Source organism: Telmatherina bonti, assembly GCF_933228915.1.
Source record: "Telmatherina bonti genome assembly, chromosome: 15".
Lineage (NCBI taxonomy): Eukaryota > Metazoa > Chordata > Actinopteri > Atheriniformes > Telmatherinidae > Telmatherina > Telmatherina bonti.
In genome coordinates, this window is record NC_136613.1 from 37017636 (window position 1) to 37037267 (window position 19632).

At 53.4% G+C, this 19632-nt stretch overlaps 1 protein-coding gene across 2 annotated transcripts; it reads left to right on the plus strand.

The window, feature by feature from the left end:
- Positions 1–3253: 3253 nt before the first annotated feature.
- On the plus strand, positions 3254–14439 carry LOC306766757 (U3 small nucleolar RNA-associated protein 14 homolog A). Of its 2 annotated transcripts, none has more exons than XM_079254584.1 (2): positions 3254–5744; positions 14318–14439. In XM_079254584.1, the coding sequence occupies exon 1, from the start codon at positions 3279–3281 to the stop codon at positions 5718–5720; it is 2442 nt and encodes an 813-aa protein (XP_079110710.1). In that variant the 5' UTR covers positions 3254–3278; the 3' UTR covers positions 5721–5744; positions 14318–14439. The 2 variants fall into 2 exon arrangements, with proteins under 2 accessions (XP_079110710.1, XP_079110711.1); XM_079254585.1 differs by having other exon boundaries at positions 3254–5749; positions 14318–14351.
- Positions 14440–19632: the final 5193 nt, after the last annotated feature.

Consider the following 19632-nt stretch of genomic DNA (forward strand, 5'->3'; position numbering starts at 1 on the left):
TGAGTAATCATTGTTAAGAAGGGTTATGGGTCGGAGGTTGTCAATTATCTTTGGATTTTTCCCCAGTTTGGGTATGAGGGTGACGACCCCCTGCTTCATTGTAGTTGGTAAAGTAAATGTATTACATATCTGTTTTAGCATATTTAGTAAGAGATATTCTAAGTTATCCCAGAAATATAAAAGTTACTCGTCATACTGTCTGAGCCAGGGGATTTATCTCATTTTAAGCATTTCAGGGCTTTCTCCACTTCTTCCATTTTAATTTCAGCATCACATGTACCTTTAAAACAATCATTGATCTTAGGGATCTGTTCCTTGATTGATTCAAAACACGTTTCAGCATTCACATGTGTGTCAGAGAAGGTATATAACTCGCTAAAAAATTGGAAAATAACCTTTGAGATCGCAGGGTCAGTGCATTCTTGGCTGTTAACCATTAATGCATTCATTGCGTTCCGTTCCTGCCTTCTTTTTTCTAGATGACAGAAATATGCCGTGCTCTTTTCTCCTTCTCCCATCCATTTTGCTCGAGAACGGATGTACGCTCCTTTGGCTTTATTAACGTGATTATTATCCATCAAAGAATGCAGAGTAGTCAGTTTTTGTTTATCATCCTCATTTAACAAACCTTTATTGCAAATAGTGCTGATTTTTTTTAATAATATGCATTTCTTTTGTTTGCAGTCTCTACTTAAGGCTTTGCTGAATGAGATTGAGATTTGACGAATTTTATATTTTAAGTATTCCCATCTGGCTCTATAACTCGTGAGTGATGAGTCATTATTTATGTCATTGATAGTTACTTTTATGTCAAGACAATAAGGATCGTGTCTAAGAAGGTTTGAGTTTAATTTCTAGTATTCCTTCTTTGGTGCAGTGAAATGTTAATTTTGACCAGACAGTGATCTGTAAGTGGTGCAGCTGAGATTAATAATTTTATTTCATAGTTGGGTTCAAAATCGGACATAAGCCAATAGTCTAATCTGGATTTAATTGAATCATCTGGTTTAAACCACATAAACATTTGAGTATCTGGGTTTACCGAGCGCCAAACATCTCTTAGTTTAAGTGAGTTACAAAATTCTACCAAAGTTTTGTTATAATGGTGTCCTTGAAATCTTGTGGGGCATCTGTCAAGCCAATCATCCATTACAGCATTAAAATCACCGCCAATTAAAATATCATTGTTCCCATAAATTTTGGATAGGTCTTTTACGATATTAGTTCGATCTGTTAGAAGTTTCCTGTTCTGGCTCGGGATGTTGTAACCGTATATATTCCCTAGGATAAGAAATCTGTCACTCATTTCAAAAATGCAAATCATCCAATGACCTAAAGGGTCCATCTTCATGGCAAAAATTGTACCGGAAAGTTATTCAGGAGTATGGCGACACCTGCTGACCTATTTGATCCATGGCCAAAAATGATTTTATCCCCTCATTGATTAGATCAAAATTTTTCATCCATATCGTTGCTGTGAGTTTCTTGAATGAGACACCCATGTACTTTTGTTTATTTTTGAAGTACAAAAACGTAGCTTTCCGTTTTATAGAATCTCTTAAACCCCGAGCATTTAAGTGTAACAAAGGAAAGATTAGAAATAGACAGAGTCATGACTAATTAACAAGAAGAATGAGTAAAATAAAAAGAGGCCTTTAGACTTAGTTTTGTTAGTTGTTTTGGTAATAAGCCCCTGAATAACTTGTTGGGATTTATCAACATCAGATATACTTCTTTTTTTCCCCTTTTCTTTTTTTTTCCTTTATAACAACACAGTTTATGATGGAAACTTATGGAAAGAACTGTCCATGTTTCACCACGGCAACGACTTCACCCTTAAATGTTCTCGCCGGACTTTTTGTTTTTCACAAAGTTGATTACTAAAAATGCTGCATTATAAATCTTATCATTATTACCAAAATCCTACATTCATACATGTAAATTCCTTCATGAGAAGCCACATTTTCTTGTTTTGATCAAAGAATTAAAATCCTAACTTTGGACCATTTCCAAAAGCAAAACCCCCCAAAAACATTTATTCCTAAAATGCAGCTGTAATGTCTCCTGTGTTCTCCCATATTCAATCCGTGTCTCTTTATTTTATTTCACCTCCTGGTTTTATTTATTAGTTTGTTTCTTTAAATGTATAATATGCTTTTTGTTCTTTATCCAGATTAAATATAATAAAGAAAAGTTTTATATTAAGGACATTTTCTTTTGTACTGCCCTATACTTAATTGATAAAGTTAGTAAAACAAATAAATGAACATGTAAAAGCAGTGAAGACACCGCAGACTTTTTCTGAGTGTGCACGTGCAATTTCTGTCAGCAGAGGGGTGCTCGCTCTGCTGACAGAAATTCGATTGAAATAAATAAAACAAAATAAAAACAGGCTCATAAAATTATATAAACCACAGATGGTAAGTAAAACAATAATAATGACTAAATAAAAATAATAAAAAAAAATTTTAAAATGCAAACTTCGACGTAGAATTAAGTTTATTCATACAGCAGGAACCCTTCAACCCACCAGTTTTAATTTTACTCTGATAAGTAAATACATAAACCTTTATGAAATATGTTTGAATTCTTTTCTTTCTTGTTCCTGGCCAGCTTTGGACAAATAAAACGTAATGTCTCCTGCTGGCTGATTCTGTTTGGAAAAGAACACATTTCTTTGGGGAAAAAGTGAAAAAAAAAGACTAATATAAAAATTATTAATTGTTAATTTAATTTAATTAATTATTAACTTTATGAAATGTTAATAATATTTAAGTCTTGTAAGGGTGTTCCACGGGGAAAATCGTTGTTCTTCGGATACAACCAAATTGTTCGAAAGTGTTCGACTGGATATTTACAGAGGAAATGTGTTCTTTCTTTCTTTCTTTCTTTCTTTTTTCAGAGGAAATGTGGTAAATGGACGAAAAAAGGGACTCCTTTCTTTTCCGCCGCGCTTTGCCGCTCGCTCTAGACAAGCGGTAAACGCGGCAGAAGCGGCAAACGCGGCAGAAGCGTTTTGGGCGTCGGACAACAATTTCGTGAGGAGCGTCGAGCGTTCAGTGTTTTGAGTGTTTTTGACGCTCATAACACGTTTGGTCTGAACCATAGACGGTCTGAACACACTGTAGAGATGGGAGGGAGGGAGGAAAGTGTTTTTATTTCTTTTTTTTTTAAATTTTTTTATTTTTAACAACAGTTGAGGTCAAGTTACGGTTGCATTTTGCGTCAGCAGTGCACTTTACGGTACACGTGTAGCGAGCCGCAGTGTTTACGCCAACATGGCCGGGACTGGTAAGAAGAAGAGTTCGGAACAGAAACCCAGTCCGAAACAGAACCAGGACCCCCGCGGAGGGTTCGGGGAGGAAGAGGAGAAGGCTGGGGGTTGGACTGATGAAGAGGACGGCCAGGATGATGAAGAGGAGGGACAGGATGATGAAGAGAACAGACAGGATGATGAAGAGGACAGACAGGATGATGAAGAGGACGGCCAGGATGATGAAGAGAACAGACAGGATGATGAAGAGAACAGACAGGATGATGAAGAGGACAGACAGGATGATGAAGATGATGAAGAGGAGGGACAGGATGATGAAGAGGACGGCCAGGATGACCGACGGAGAAGCCGGCTCCTGGAAGCCATCAGCGCGCTGGGACGGCGGAGGAAGAAGCCGCTGGCGGAGCGCTCCGAGGCGGCGGGGGGCATGTCGGAGTTCGCGGTGGGCGCGGAGGGGGGGTCCGGTCGGATGGAGCTGTCCGACCTGATCAGAACCATCCAGAGAGAGCCTGGTGTGACGGCCCAGAACAGGAAGCAGCTGCGGGAACTGCAGCGGAGCAGGAGGACCGCGGAGTGTCCGCTGAGCAGGCAGGACTCCGACAGGATCCAGAGGGACCTGGCCTTCCAGAAGGCCGCCACAGCGGTGGGTCGCTGGGCCAGCACCATCACCCAGAACCGCCGGGCCCAGCAGCTAGTCTTCCCTCTGAACCAGGAGCCGTCCGGACCCAGACCCGTGGAGCAGGTGGCGATGGGCTGGAAGGCCCAGACTCCGCTGGAACAGGAGGTCTTCGCTGTGCTGTCTGCCAACAAGCAGCCCATCAACGACCCCGTCCTGACCCCCGGAGAGGAGGCCTCTCTGAGGGCCATGAACCTGGAGGACGCCAAGGTCCGCCGGGCCGAGCTCCAGAAGGCCCGGGCCCTGCAGTCGTACTACGAGGCCAAAGCTCGCAGAGAGAGGAAGATCAAGAGCAAGAAGTACCACAAAGTCCAGAACAAGTCCAAGAGGAAGGACTTCCTGAAGCGGTTCGATGAGATGGTGAAGTCGGACCCGGCCGCCGCCTTGGAGGAGCTGAACCAGATGGAGCTGGCCCGCATGCAGGAGAGGATGTCCCTGAAGCACCAGAACAGCGGGAAGTGGGCCAAGTCCAAGGCCATCATGGCTAAATACGACGAGGAGGCCCGCAGAGCCATGCAGCAGCAGCTGGAGGTCAACAAAGACCTGACCCAGAAGGTGGCCACCTCCCTGGACCAGGAGGAGCAGGAGCAGCAGCAGCAGGAGGAGGAGAAGGAAGGAGCAGCCGACACGGAGAAGCTTCCAGAGTTTGTGAACGATGCAGAGAAAGGACCGGTTCCAAACCCCTGGATGAGAGGAACACTCTCTGAAGAGCCCACGGAGAAGGAGACGGGTGGAGGAGTTGAGGAGGAGGACAAGGAGACTGGTCCGACCGGAGGAGAGGAGGAGGAGGAGGAGGAGGAGGAGGAGGAAAGAGAGGAGGAGGCGGCGCTTCTCAGAGAGTTTGACAACAAAAGGAAACTACGTCAGGAGGCCCGCACAGCAGCTGGAGCGTTGGTGGAGGAGGAGGAGCAGGAGGAGGAGGTGGAGGAGGAGCTTTCAGAGTTCACTAAGCGTTTCCAGGAAACAGCGAGCAGCCAGAAGGAGACGGAAGCAGCAGGAGAAGCAGCGTCCGCTCAGCTGGAAGAAGGTCTGATGAGGATCCAGACCATGGAAGACCTGGAGCTCCTCCCCCAGGACGACCTGGTCCCGCCCCCCGCCGCAGAGCGCCCACCTGCCGCAGAGCGCCCCCCCCCTGAAGGACAGCTGCCTCTCAGAAGCAGGAAGAGGAAGAGGAAAGGGATCGAACTGAAGGAAGTTCTCACCAGAGAGACCAGAGCGATCCGCCCCCCCCTCTGTCCCACCGTGGCGGACCCTGAGGACTTGGAGGACACCGTGGACCAGAGACGACTCATCAGAGAGGCTTTTGCCGGCGACGATGTCATCTCCGACTTCCTCAAGGATAAAAGGAAGCAAGAGAACTCAGGGCAGCCGAAGACGGTGGACCTGACGTTGCCCGGCTGGGGGGAGTGGGGGGGTGTGAACATTCAGCCGTCTAAGGCCAAGCGGCGGCGGTTCCGGTTGAGCACGGCGGCACCTCCACCCAGGTCGGACCGCCACCTGCCCAGCGTCATCATCTCGGAGCAGAGGAACAGCTCCCTCAGCCTCCACCAGGTGAACTCGCTGCCCTTCCCCTTCCAGAACCAGGTTCAGTTCCAGAGCTGCATCCGGTCTCCGCTGGGCCGGACCTGGAACACGGAGCGGACCGTGAAGAAGGTCACCAAGCCCAGGGTGCTGACCCAGCTCGGCGCCGTCATCCAGCCCATGGCCGAGGAGGATCTGCAGCGCAGCGTGGAAAAAGGCAGCCGGCCGGAGTCCAGAAGAAAGCTGTAGAGCCGACCCGCTTCAGACCCGCAGGCATGGTGAAGTCTGACCCAACCGACATGACCCCACCGACATGACCCCACCCGACATGACCCCACCCGACATGACCCCACCCGACATGACCCCACCGACATGATGCCACCGACATGACCCCACCGACATGACCTCACCGACATGACGCCGCCGACATGACCTCACCGACATGACGCCACCGACATGACGCCACCGACATGACCCCACCGACATGACCCCACCCGACATGACCCCACCGACATGACCCCACCGACATGACCCCACCGACATGACGCCACCGACTTGACCCCACCGACATGACGCCACCGACATGACCCCACCGACATGACCTCACCGACATGACGCCACCGACATGACCTCACCGACATGACCTCGCCGACATGACCTCGCCGACATGACGCCACCGACATGACCCCACTGACATGACCTCACCGACATGACGCCACCCGACATGACCCCACCGACATGACCCCACCGACATGACCTCACCGACATGACGCCACCCGACATGACCCCACCGACATGACCCCACCGACATGACCTCACCGACATGACGCCACCGACATGACCCCACCGACATGACCCCACCGACATGACCCCACCGACATGACCCCACTGACATGACCTCACCGACATGACGCCACCCGACATGACGCCACCGACATGACCTCCCCGACATGACCCCACCGACATGACCCCACCGACATGACCCCACCGACATGACCTCACCGACATGACGCCACCGACATGACCCCACCGACATGACCTCCCCGACATGACCTCCCCGACATGACCTCCCCGACATGACGCCACCGACATGACCCCACCGACATGACGCCACCGACATGACCTCACCGACATGACCCCACCAACATGACCTCACCGACATGACCTCCCCGACATGACGCCACCGACATGACGCCACCGACATGACGCTACCCGACATGACGCCACCCGACATGACGCCACCGACATGACCCCACCGACATGGCCCCACCGACATGACGCCACCGACATGACCTCACCGACATGACCTCCCCGACATGACGCCACGGACATGACGCCACGGACATGACCTCACCGACATGACGCCACGGACATGACGCCACGGACATGACGCCACCGACGTGACGCCACGGACATGACGCCACCGACATGACCTCACCGACATGACGCCACCGACATGACCCCACCGACATGACGCCACCGACGTGACGCCACCGACGTGACGCCACCGACGTGACGCCACCGACGTGACCTCACCGACATGACGCCACCGACATGACGCCACCGACATGACGCCACGGACATGACCTTACCGACATGACGCCACCGACATGACGCCACCGACATGACCTTCCCGACATGACGCCACCGACATGACCTTCCCGACATGACGCCACCGACATGACGCCACAGACATGACGCCACCTACATGACGCCACCGACATGACCTTCCCGACATGACGCCACGGACATGACGCCACCGACATGACGCCACCGACATGACCCCACAGACATGACGCCCCGGACATGACGCCACGGACATGACGCCACGGACATGACCTTACCGACATGACGCCACCGACATGACCTTCCCGACATGACGCCACCGACATGACGCCACAGACATGACGCCACCGACATGACCTTCCCGACATGACGCCACGGACATGACCTTCCCGACATGACCCCACCGACATGACCCCACCGACATGACCTCCCCGACATGACGCCACCGACATGACGCCACCGACATGACCCCACCGACATGACCCCACCGACATGACCCCACCGACATGACGCCACCCGACATGACCTCACCGACATGACGCCACCGACATGACGCCACCGACATGACGCCACCGACATGACCCCACCGACATGACCTCCCCGACATGACCCCACCGACATGACGCCACCGACATGACGCCACCGACATGACCCCACCGACATGACGCCACCGACATGACCTCACCGACATGACCCCACCGACATGACCTCACCGACATGACCTCCCCGACATGACGCCACCGACATGACGCCACCGACATGACGCTACCCGACATGACGCCACCCGACATGACCCCACCGACATGACCCCACCGACATGGCCCCACCGACATGACCTCCCCGACATGACGCCACAGACATGACGCCACAGACATGACGCCACGGACATGACGCCACGGACATGACCTCACCGACATGACGCCACCGACATGACGCCACCGACATGACGCCACGGACATGACGCCACGGACATGACGCCACGGACATGACCTCACCGACATGACGCCACCGACATGACCTTCCCGACATGACGCCACGGACATGACGCCACGGACATGACGCCACCGACATGACGCCACCGACATGACGCCACCGACATGACCTTCCCGACATGACCTTCCCGACATGACGCCACCGACATGACGCCACAGACATGACGCCACCGACATGACGCCACCTACATGACGCCACCGACGTGACGCCACCGACATGACCTTCCCGACATGACGCCACCGACATGACCTTCCCGACATGACGCCACCTACATGACGCCACCGACATGACGCCACCGACATGACCTTCCCGACATGACGCCACCGACATGACCTTCCCGACATGACGCCACGGACATGACGCCACCGACGTGACGCCACCGACATGACGCCACCGACATGACCTCACCGACATGACGCCACCGACATGACGCCACGGACATGACGCCACGGACATGACGCCACCGACGTGACGCCACGGATGTGACGCCACTGACGTGACGCCACCGACGTGACGCCACCGACGTGACGCCACCGACGTGACGCCACCGACGTGACCTCACCGACATGACGCCACCGACATGACCTTCCCGACATGACGCCACCGACATGACGCCACAGACATGACGCCACCTACATGACGCCACCGACATGACCTTCCCGACATGACGCCACCGACATGACCTTCCCGACATGACGCCACCGACATGACGCCACAGACATGACGCCACCGACGTGACGCCACCGACATGACCTCACCGACATGACGCCACCGACATGACGCCACGGACATGACGCCACGGACATGACGCCACCGACGTGACGCCACGGACGTGACGCCACGGACATGACGCCACCGACGTGACGCCACCGACGTGACGCCACCGACGTGACCTCACGGACATGACGCCACCGACATGACGCCACCGACATGACGCCACCGACATGACGCCACGGACATGACTCCACGGACATGACCTTACCGACATGACGCCACCGACATGACGCCACCGACATGACCTTCCCGACATGACGCCACCGACATGACGCCACAGACATGACGCCACCTACATGACGCCACCGACATGACCTTCCCGACATGACGCCACGGACATGACCTTCCCGACATGACGCCACGGACATGACGCCACCGACATGACGCCACCGACATGACCCCACAGACATGACGCCACGGACATGACGCCACGGACATGACCTTACCGACATGACGCCACCGACATGACCTTCCCGACATGACGCCACCGACATGACGCCACAGACATGACGCCACCTACATGACGCCACCGACATGACCTTCCCGACATGACGCCACGGACATGACCTTCCCGACATGACGCCACGGACATGACGCCACCGACATGACCTCACCGACATGACGCCACCGACGTGACGCCACGGACATGACCTTCCCGACATGACGCCACCGACATGACGCCACGGACATGACCTTCCCGACATGACGCCACGGACATGACCCCACCGACATGACCCCACCGACATGGCCCCACCGACATGACGCCACCGACATGACGCCACCGACATGACCTCCCCGACATGACGCCACAGACATGACCTCACCGACATGACGCCACGGACATGACCTCACCGACATGACGCCAACGACATGACGCCACCGACATGACGCCACGGACATGACGCCACGGACATGACCTCACCGACATGACGCCACCGACATGACCTTCCCGACATGACGCCACGGACATGACGCCACGGACATGACCTCACCGACATGACGCCACCGACGTGACGCCACCGACATGACCTTCCCGACATGACGCCACCTACATGACGCCACCGACATGACGCCACCGACATGACCTTCCCGACATGACGCCACCGACATGACCTTCCCGACATGACGCCACGGACATGACGCCACGGACATGACGCCACCGACGTGACGCCACCGACATGACGCCACCGACATGACCTCACCGACATGACGCCACCGACATGACCCCACCGACATGACCCCACCGACCTGACGCCACCGACGTGACGCCACGGATGTGACGCCACGGACATGACGCCACTGACGTGACGCCACCGACGTGACGCCACCGACGTGACGCCACCGACATGACCCCACAGACATGACGCCACGGACATGACCTTACCGACATGACGCCACCGACATGACGCCACCGACATGACCTTCCCGACATGACGCCACCGACATGACGCCACAGACATGACGCCACCTACATGACGCCACCGACATGACCTTCCCGACATGACGCCACGGACATGACCTTCCCGACATGACGCCACGGACGTGACGCCACGGACGTTACGCCACGGACGTTACGCCACGGACGTGACGCCACCGACATGACGCTACCCGACATGACCCCACCGACATGACCCCACCGACATGACGCCACCGACATGACCTCACCGACATGACGCCACAGACATGACGCCACAGACATGACGCCACAGACATGACGCCACGGACATGACCTCACCGACATGACGCCACCGACATGACGCCACGGACATGACCTCACCGACATGACGCCACCGACATGACCTTCCCGACATGACGCCACGGACATGACGCCACGGACATGACGCCACCGACATGACCTTCCCGACATGACCTCACCGACATGACGCCACCGACATGACCTCCCCGACATGACGCCACCGACATGACCTTCCCGACATGACGCCACGGACATGACGCCACGGACATGACGCCACGGACGTGACGCCACCGACATGACCTCACGGACATGACGCCACGGACATGACGCCACCGACGTGACGCCACCGACATGACCTCACGGACATGACGCCACCGACATGACGCCACCGACATGACGCCACCGACATGACCCCACCGACATGACGCCACGGACATGACCTCACCGACATGACACCACGGACATGACCTTACCGACATGACGCCACCGACATGACGCCACCGACATGACCTTCCCGACATGACGCCACCGACATGACGCCACAGACATGACGCCACCTACATGACGCCACCGACATGACCTTCCCGACATGACGCCACGGACATGACCTTCCCGACATGACGCCACGGACATGACGCCACCGACATGACCTCACCGACATGACCTCACCGACATGACGCCACCGACGTGACGCCACGGACATGACGCCACCGACATGACCCCACCGACATGACCTTACCGACATGACGCCACCGACGTGACGCCACCGACGTGACGCCACCGACGTGACGCCACCGACATGACGCCACCGACAGGACGCCACCGACGTGACGCCACCGACGTGACGCCACCGACATGACGCCACCGACATGACCTTCCCGACATGACGCCACGGACATGACGCCACGGACATGACGCCACGGACGTGACGCCACGGACATGACGCCACGGACGTGACGCCACGGACATGACGCCACCGACGTGACGCCACGGACATGACCTTCCCGACATGACGCCACCGACATGACCTTCCCGACATGACGCCACCGACATGACGCCACCGACATGACCTCACCGACATGACCTCACCGACATGACGCCACGGACATGACCTCACGGACATGACCTCACGGACATGACGCCACCGACATGACGCCACCGACATGACGCCACCGACATGACGCCACAGACATGACGCCACCTACATGACGCCACCGACATGACCTTCCCGACATGACGCCACGGACATGACCTTCCCGACATGACGCCACGGACGTGACGCCACGGACGTGACGCCACGGACGTGACGCCACGGACGTGACGCCACGGACGTGACGCCACCGACATGACGCTACCCGACATGACCCCACCGACATGACCCCACCGACATGACGCCACCGACATGACGCCACAGACATGACGCCACAGACATGACGCCACGGACATGACGCCACGGACATGACGCCACGGACATGACGCCACGGACGTGACGCCACGGACGTGACGCCACCGACATGACCTCACGGACATGACGCCACGGACATGACGCCACCGACGTGACGCCACCGACATGACCTCACGGACATGACGCCACCGACATGACCTTCCCGACATGACGCCACCGACATGACCTTCCCGACATGACGCCACCGACATGACCTTCCCGACATGACGCCACCGACATGACGCCACCGACATGACCTCACCGACATGACCTCACCGACATGACGCCACGGACATGACCTCACGGACATGACCTCACGGACATGACGCCACCGACATGACGCCACCGACATGACGCCACCGACATGACGCCACAGACATGACGCCACCTACATGACGCCACCGACATGACCTTCCCGACATGACGCCACCGACATGACCTTCCCGACATGACGCCACGGACATGACGCCACGGACATGACGCCACGGACGTGACGCCACCGACATGACCTCACGGACATGACGCCACCGACGTGACGCCACCGACATGACCTCACGGACATGACGCCACCGACATGACGCCACCGACATGACGCCACCGACATGACCCCACCGACATGACGCCACGGACATGACCTCACCGACATGACACCACGGACATGACCTTACCGACATGACGCCACCGACATGACGCCACCGACATGACCTTCCCGACATGACGCCACCGACATGACCTTCCCGACATGACGCCACCGACATGACGCCACAGACATGACGCCACCTACATGACGCCACCGACATGACCTTCCCGACATGACGCCACGGACATGACCTTCCCGACATGACGCCACGGACATGACGCCACCGACATGACCTCACCGACATGACCTCACCGACATGACGCCACCGACGTGACGCCACGGACATGACCTTCCCGACATGACGCCACCGACATGACCTTCCCGACATGACGCCACAGACATGACGCCACCTACATGACGCCACCGACATGACCTTCCCGACATGACGCCACGGACATGACCTTCCCGACATGACGCCACGGACATGACCCCACCGACATGACCTTACCGACATGACGCCACCGACGTGACGCCACCGACGTGACGCCACCGACGTGACGCCACCGACGTGACGCCACCGACATGACGCCACCGACGTGACGCCACCGACGTGACGCCACCGACATGACGCCACCGACATGACCTTCCCGACATGACGCCACGGACATGACGCCACGGACATGACGCCACGGACGTGACGCCACGGACATGACGCCACCGACGTGACGCCACGGACATGACGCCACCGACGTGACGCCACGGACATGACCTTCCCGACATGACGCCACCGACATGACCTTCCCGACATGACGCCACCGACATGACGCCACCGACGTGACGCCACCGACGTGACGCCACCGACATGACGCCACCGACATGACCTTCCCGACATGACGCCACGGACATGACGCCACGGACATGACGCCACGGACGTGACGCCACGGACATGACGCCACCGACGTGACGCCACGGACATGACGCCACCGACGTGACGCCACGGACATGACCTTCCCGACATGACGCCACCGACATGACCTTCCCGACATGACGCCACCGACATGACGCCACCGACATGACGCCACCGACATGACCTCACCGACATGACCTCACCGACATGACGCCACGGACATGACCTCACGGACATGACGCCACCCACGTGACGCCACCGACATGACGCCACCGACATGACGCCACCGACGTGACGCCACCGACGTGACGCCACCGACGTGACGCCACCGACGTGACGCCACGGACATGACGCCACCGACATGACCCCACCGACATGACCCCACCGACGTGACGCCACCGACGTGACGCCACGGACATGACGCCACCGACATGACGCCACCGACGTGACGCCACCGACGTGACGCCACCGACGTGACGCCACCGACATGACGCCACCGACGTGACGCCACCGACATGACGCCACCGACGTGACTCCACCGACATGACGCCACCGACGTGACGCCACCGACGTGACGCCACCGACATGACGCCACCGACATGACGCCACGGACATGACCTCACGGACATGACCTCACGGACATGACGCCACCGACGTGACGCCACCGACGTGACGCCACCGACGTGACCCCACCGACATGACCCCACCGACATGACGCCACCCGACATGACGCCACCCGACGTGACCCCACCGACGTGACGCCACCGACGTGACGCCACCGACATGACGCCACCGACATGACCCCACCGACATGACCTCATGAACGACATCATGTGACTTTATATCTGATCGGACATGAAATAACGTGAGGCTGTTGTTTGTGCAGATCCTCTGTGACGCCAGTGGACCGCCAGATGCTTCCATGTCCGTCTCTTCCAGGCTGAAGGTTATGAGAGATGGACGTCCTGCAGGTCATGTGACCTGCTCCTGTATGGACTGATGTGAGACTTGTAATAAAACCTAATCTGTAAAAATATCTCCGTCTTCAGCTGATTCTGGCTCTTTGTTCCATTAACTTCCAGATGTGATGTTGTATTTGGAAGAAAACTGATTTTCAGGAAAGTTTATTTTTTAATCAGAACAAAAACTTTAATTTTGAATCAGAACAGTTTAAATCATAAATTGATCAGTTTTTATTTCTAAAATTCATCTCCACATGATCAACATGTGAAGTCAGGTGGGTGCTGTTGGAGCTGAGCAGCAGGACGGACCCTCTGGACGGACCACGGGCGTGACGTGGACGGGTGGATTTGCGTCATGTGAACATGGTTCTGCTGGAAGCCGTGGGCGTTTAGCAGCTGCTCTCCTGGCCGATGTTCAATACATTTGCAGGTTCATGCAGCAGTGTCTGAAAGAAAAGCCATTAGAGTTGGGTTAAACCTTCACACATGGGTGAGAGTGCACACTTTGGCACCTGACGTCTCTGTATTTCACCTGATAGACACTCTATTAAGGCGCGGGCTGCAGTAATGGACTATGCATCAGTTCAGGTAATGGCTGTCAGCCGGAGTGCCCAGGAGGCAGCGGAGGATTCCATTACAAACCTTACAGTTACTAAATCAGTCATCCTCCACCTTCCTCTCCAGCGAACCTCTTCTTACTGCAGCTTCATACGGCTGAGCAGAGCCAGTCCTGGGATGGATCCTCAGACGTATGAAGCTGCCGTGGCTGTAAATCACAGCTGCTTTTCCTCCATGCCACCCCTTTATGAAAGCCAGTCAAATGTTTATTCTAAGATGAGGAAGAATTCGTCGCCAGCGGGCCCTCCTGCAGCTGCTACGGTTCCTGATCAGACTGCTGGTCCACCTTGTTGACTCTCCTAACCGGCTTTTCTCTGCATACATAGGTAGTTGTTGAAGGAGCTTTCCTCGGAGGTGTGTGTGTGTGTGTGGAGGGAGTTTCCTGCTGCAGTCCATGGCCCGGCTCCACTCCCACCATGACAGGTGTAAGATTAACTCAGTTAGGTGCAGAGCTGCTCATGCACACCAAATTAAATTAATGGAACAAATTTCCCTCCTAATTAAGATGAAAATACGTGTCAGTTGTAACCTTGCTGAGCACTAATTATGTACAAATGATTTATCATCTGTTTCGTCCTGAATAGCAATGGGCTCACCTCTCCGATAGCCCCTGCTGCCTGTTAAGAGATTCTTCCTGATTAACAGTGACAGGTTGTGCTGCGGAGAAGCTGGAGAGCCAATCAGCTGCAGCTGCAGCTCAGACTCTCCTCCCTTCCATTAACCTCCACTGAGTGTGCAGCTGAGCATCACCAGGCCTCACCGCTCCTTCTTGTATCTTTCCTCAGAATGAAAATAAAGTGCTTGAGGAGAGATGTGAGTTGGAGGCGTAACCGATGGAGGCGAGCAAGCCGCTGAATCCCAGCTGAGACTGAATCAGTTTGGGCCTAAATGATCCAACTAACACCAAGGAAACAGAGAAGCCAGAATGCAGCCGAGCCCATACATCAACATTTAACCTTTTCCTAACGACGGTCTCTGAACAGCAGGCAGCATGAGATCCTGCAGTCCAGGAGACAGCAGGAAGCAGCAATGCTAACATGTAGCATAGCAACATGTTAGTAGACAGCAGGAAGCAGCAGTGCTAACATGTAGCATAACAACATGTTAGTAGACAGCAGGAAGCAGCAATGCTAACATGTAGCATAGCAACATGTTAGTAGACAGCAGGAAGCAGCAATGCTAACATGTAGCATAGCAACATGTTAGTAGACAGCAGGAAGCAGCAATGCTAACATGTAGCATAGCAACATGTTAGTAGACAGCAGGAAGCAGCAGTGCTAACATGTAGCATAGCAACATGTTAGTAGACAGCAGGAAGCAGCAATGCTAACATGTAGCATAGCAACATGTTAGTAGACAGCAGGAAGCAGCAGTGCTAACATGTAGCATAACAACATGTTAGTAGACAGCAGGAAGCAGCAATGCTAACATGTAGCATAGCAACATGTTAGTAGACAGCAGGAAGCAGCAATGCTAACATGTAGCATAGCAACATGTTAGTAGACAGCAGGAAGCAGCAATGCTAACATGTAGCATAGCAACATGTTAGTAGACAGCAGGAAGCAGCAATGCTAACATGTAGCATAGCAACATGTTAGTAGACAGCAGGAAGCAGCAATGCTAACATGTAGCATAGCAACATGTTAGTAGACAGCAGGAAGCAGCAATGCTAACATGTAGCATAGCAACATGTTAGTAGACAGCAGGAAGCAGCAATGCTAACATGTAGCATAGCAACATGTTAGTAGACAGCAGGAAGCAGCAGTGCTAACATGTAGCATAGCAACATGTTAGTAGACAGCAGGAAGCAGCAGTGCTAACATGTAGCATAGCAACATGTTAGTAGACAGCAGGAAGCAGCAATGCTAACATGTAGCATAGCAACATGTTAGTAGACAGCAGGAAGCAGCAATGCTAACATGTAGCATAGCAACATGTTAGTAGACAGCAGGAAGCAGCAATGCTAACATGTAGCATAGCAACATGTTGGTAGACAGCAGGAAGCAGCAATGCTAACATGTAGCATAGCAACATGTTAGTAGACAGCAGGAAGCAGCAGTGCTAACATGTAGCATAGCAACATGTTAGTCGACAGCAGGAAGCAGCAATGCTAACATGTAGCATAGCAACATGTTAGTAGACAGCAGGAAGCAGCAGTGCTAACATGTAGCATAACAACATGTTAGTAGACAGCAGGAAGCAGCAATGCTAACATGTAGCATAGCAACATGTTAGTAGACAGCAGGAAGCAGCAATGCTAACATGTAGCATAGCAACATGTTAGTAGACAGCAGGAAGCAGCAATGCTAACATGTAGCATAGCAACATGTTAGTAGACAGCAGGAAGCAGCAATGCTAACATGTAGCATAGCAACATGTTAGTAGACAGCAGGAAGCAGCAATGCTAACATGTAGCATAGCAACATGTTAGTAGACAGCAGGAAGCAGCAATGCTAACATGTAGCATAGCAACATGTTAGTAGACAGCAGGAAGCAGCAATGCTAACATGTAGCATAGCAACATGTTAGTAGACAGCAGGAAGCAGCAGTGCTAACATGTAGCATAGCAACATGTTAGTAGACAGCAGGAAGCAGCAGTGCTAACATGTAGCATAGCAACATGTTAGTAGACAGCAGGAAGCAGCAATGCTAACATGTAGCATAGCAACATGTTAGTAGACAGCAGGAAGCAGCAATGCTAACATGTAGCATAGCAACATGTTAGTAGACAGCAGGAAGCAGCAATGCTAACATGTAGCATAGCAACATGTTAGTAGACAGCAGGAAGCAGCAGTGCTAACATGTAGCATAGCAACATGTTAGTCGACAGCAGGAAGCAGCAATGCTAACATGTAGCATAGCAACATGTTAGTAGACAGCAGGAAGCAGCAGTGCTAACATGTAGCATAGCAACATGTTAGTCGACAGCAGGAAGCAGCAATGCTAACATGTAGCATAGCAACATGTTAGTCGATAGAAGGAAGCAGCAATGCTAACTTGTAGCATAGCAACATGTTAGTAGACAGCAGGAAGCAGCAATGCTAACATGTAGCATAGCAACATGTTAGTAGACAGCAGGAAGCAGCAATGCTAACATGTAGCATAGCAACATGTTAGTAGACAGCAGGAAGCAGCAATACTAACATGTAGCATAGCAACATGTTAGTAGACAGAAGGAAGCAGCAGTGCTAACATGTAGCATAGCAACATGTTAGTAGACAGAAGGAAGCAGCAGTGCTAACATGTAGCATAGCAACATGTTAGTAGACAGAAGGAAGCAGCAGTGCTAACATGTAGCATAGCAACATGTTAGTAGACAGCAGGAAGCAGCAGTGCTAACATGTAGCATAGCAACATGTTAGTAGACAGAAGGAAGCAGCAGTGCTAACATGTAGCATAGCAACATGTTAGTAGACAGAAGGAAGCAGCAGTGCTAACATGTAGCATAGCAACATGTTAGTAGACAGCAGGAAGCAGCAGTGCTAACATGTAGCATAGCAACATGTTAGTAGACAGAAGGAAGCAGCAGTGCTAACATGTAGCATAGCAACATGTTAGTAGACAGAAGGAAGCAGCAGTGCTAACATGTAGCATAGCAACATGTTAGTAGACAGAAGGAAGCAGCAGTGCTAACATGTAGCATAGCAACATGTTAGTAGACAGAAGGAAGCAGCAGTGCTAACATGTAGCATAGCAACATGTTAGTAGACAGAAGGAAGCAGCAGTGCTAACATGTAGCATAGCAACATGTTAGTAGACAGAAGGAAGCAGCAGTGCTAACATGTAGCATAGCAACATGTTAGTAGACAGAAGGAAGCAGCAGTGCTAACATGTAGCATAGCAACATGTTAGTAGACAGAAGGAAGCAGCAATGCTAACATGTAGCATAGCAACATGTTAGTAGACAGAAGGAAGCAGCAGTGCTAACATGTAGCATAGCAACATTTTAGTAGACAGAAGGAAGCAGCAATGCTAACATGTAGCATAGCAACATGTTAGTAGACAGAAGGAAGCAGCAATGCTAACATGTAGCATAGTGTTTTCCAGAGTTTCCGTGGGACAGAAACTCTGGAAGATGTCTGTCTCTGTGGGACAGAAACTCTGGAAGACGTCTGTCTCGTCTCCGTGGGACAGAAACTCTGGAAGACGTCTGTCTCGTGTCCGTGGGACAGAAACTCTGGAAGACGTCTGTCTCTGTGGGACAGAAACTCTGGAAGACGTCTGTCTCTGTGGGACAGAAACTCTGGAAGACGTCTGTCTCGTCTCTGTGGGACAGAAACAGCCGATGTGTCTCCTGTGACTGCTTTTGTTTGACATGAATCATGAAGGTCCTGATTGTCTCCATGAAGATGAAGATCCTGCTGGTTTCCATGGAGATGAAGGTGTTTTTAGTAAAACTCTCCTTCTCAGTCCTGCTTCCCGTGTCCGTCCACGGACACGTCTGCAGTCATGTGTCTCAGCGCTCTGTCCAGGTTCTCTGGCCATGTGGTCGCGGAGATGAATGTGGTCTCAGGCAGGAGGGAACAGTTCTAGGTGTTTTCTGGGACATGAAAGCTGGTGTTTCTGCAGCTGCACTGTGTCACCAGCAGGTGGTGCACCAAGGTAAGTCTGACCAGAGAGG

Coding starts and splice junctions, on each gene's coding strand:
- LOC306766757 (XM_079254584.1), top strand. CDS start 3,279: ATGGCCGGGACTGGTAAGAAGAAGAGTTCGGAACAGAAACCCAGTCCG.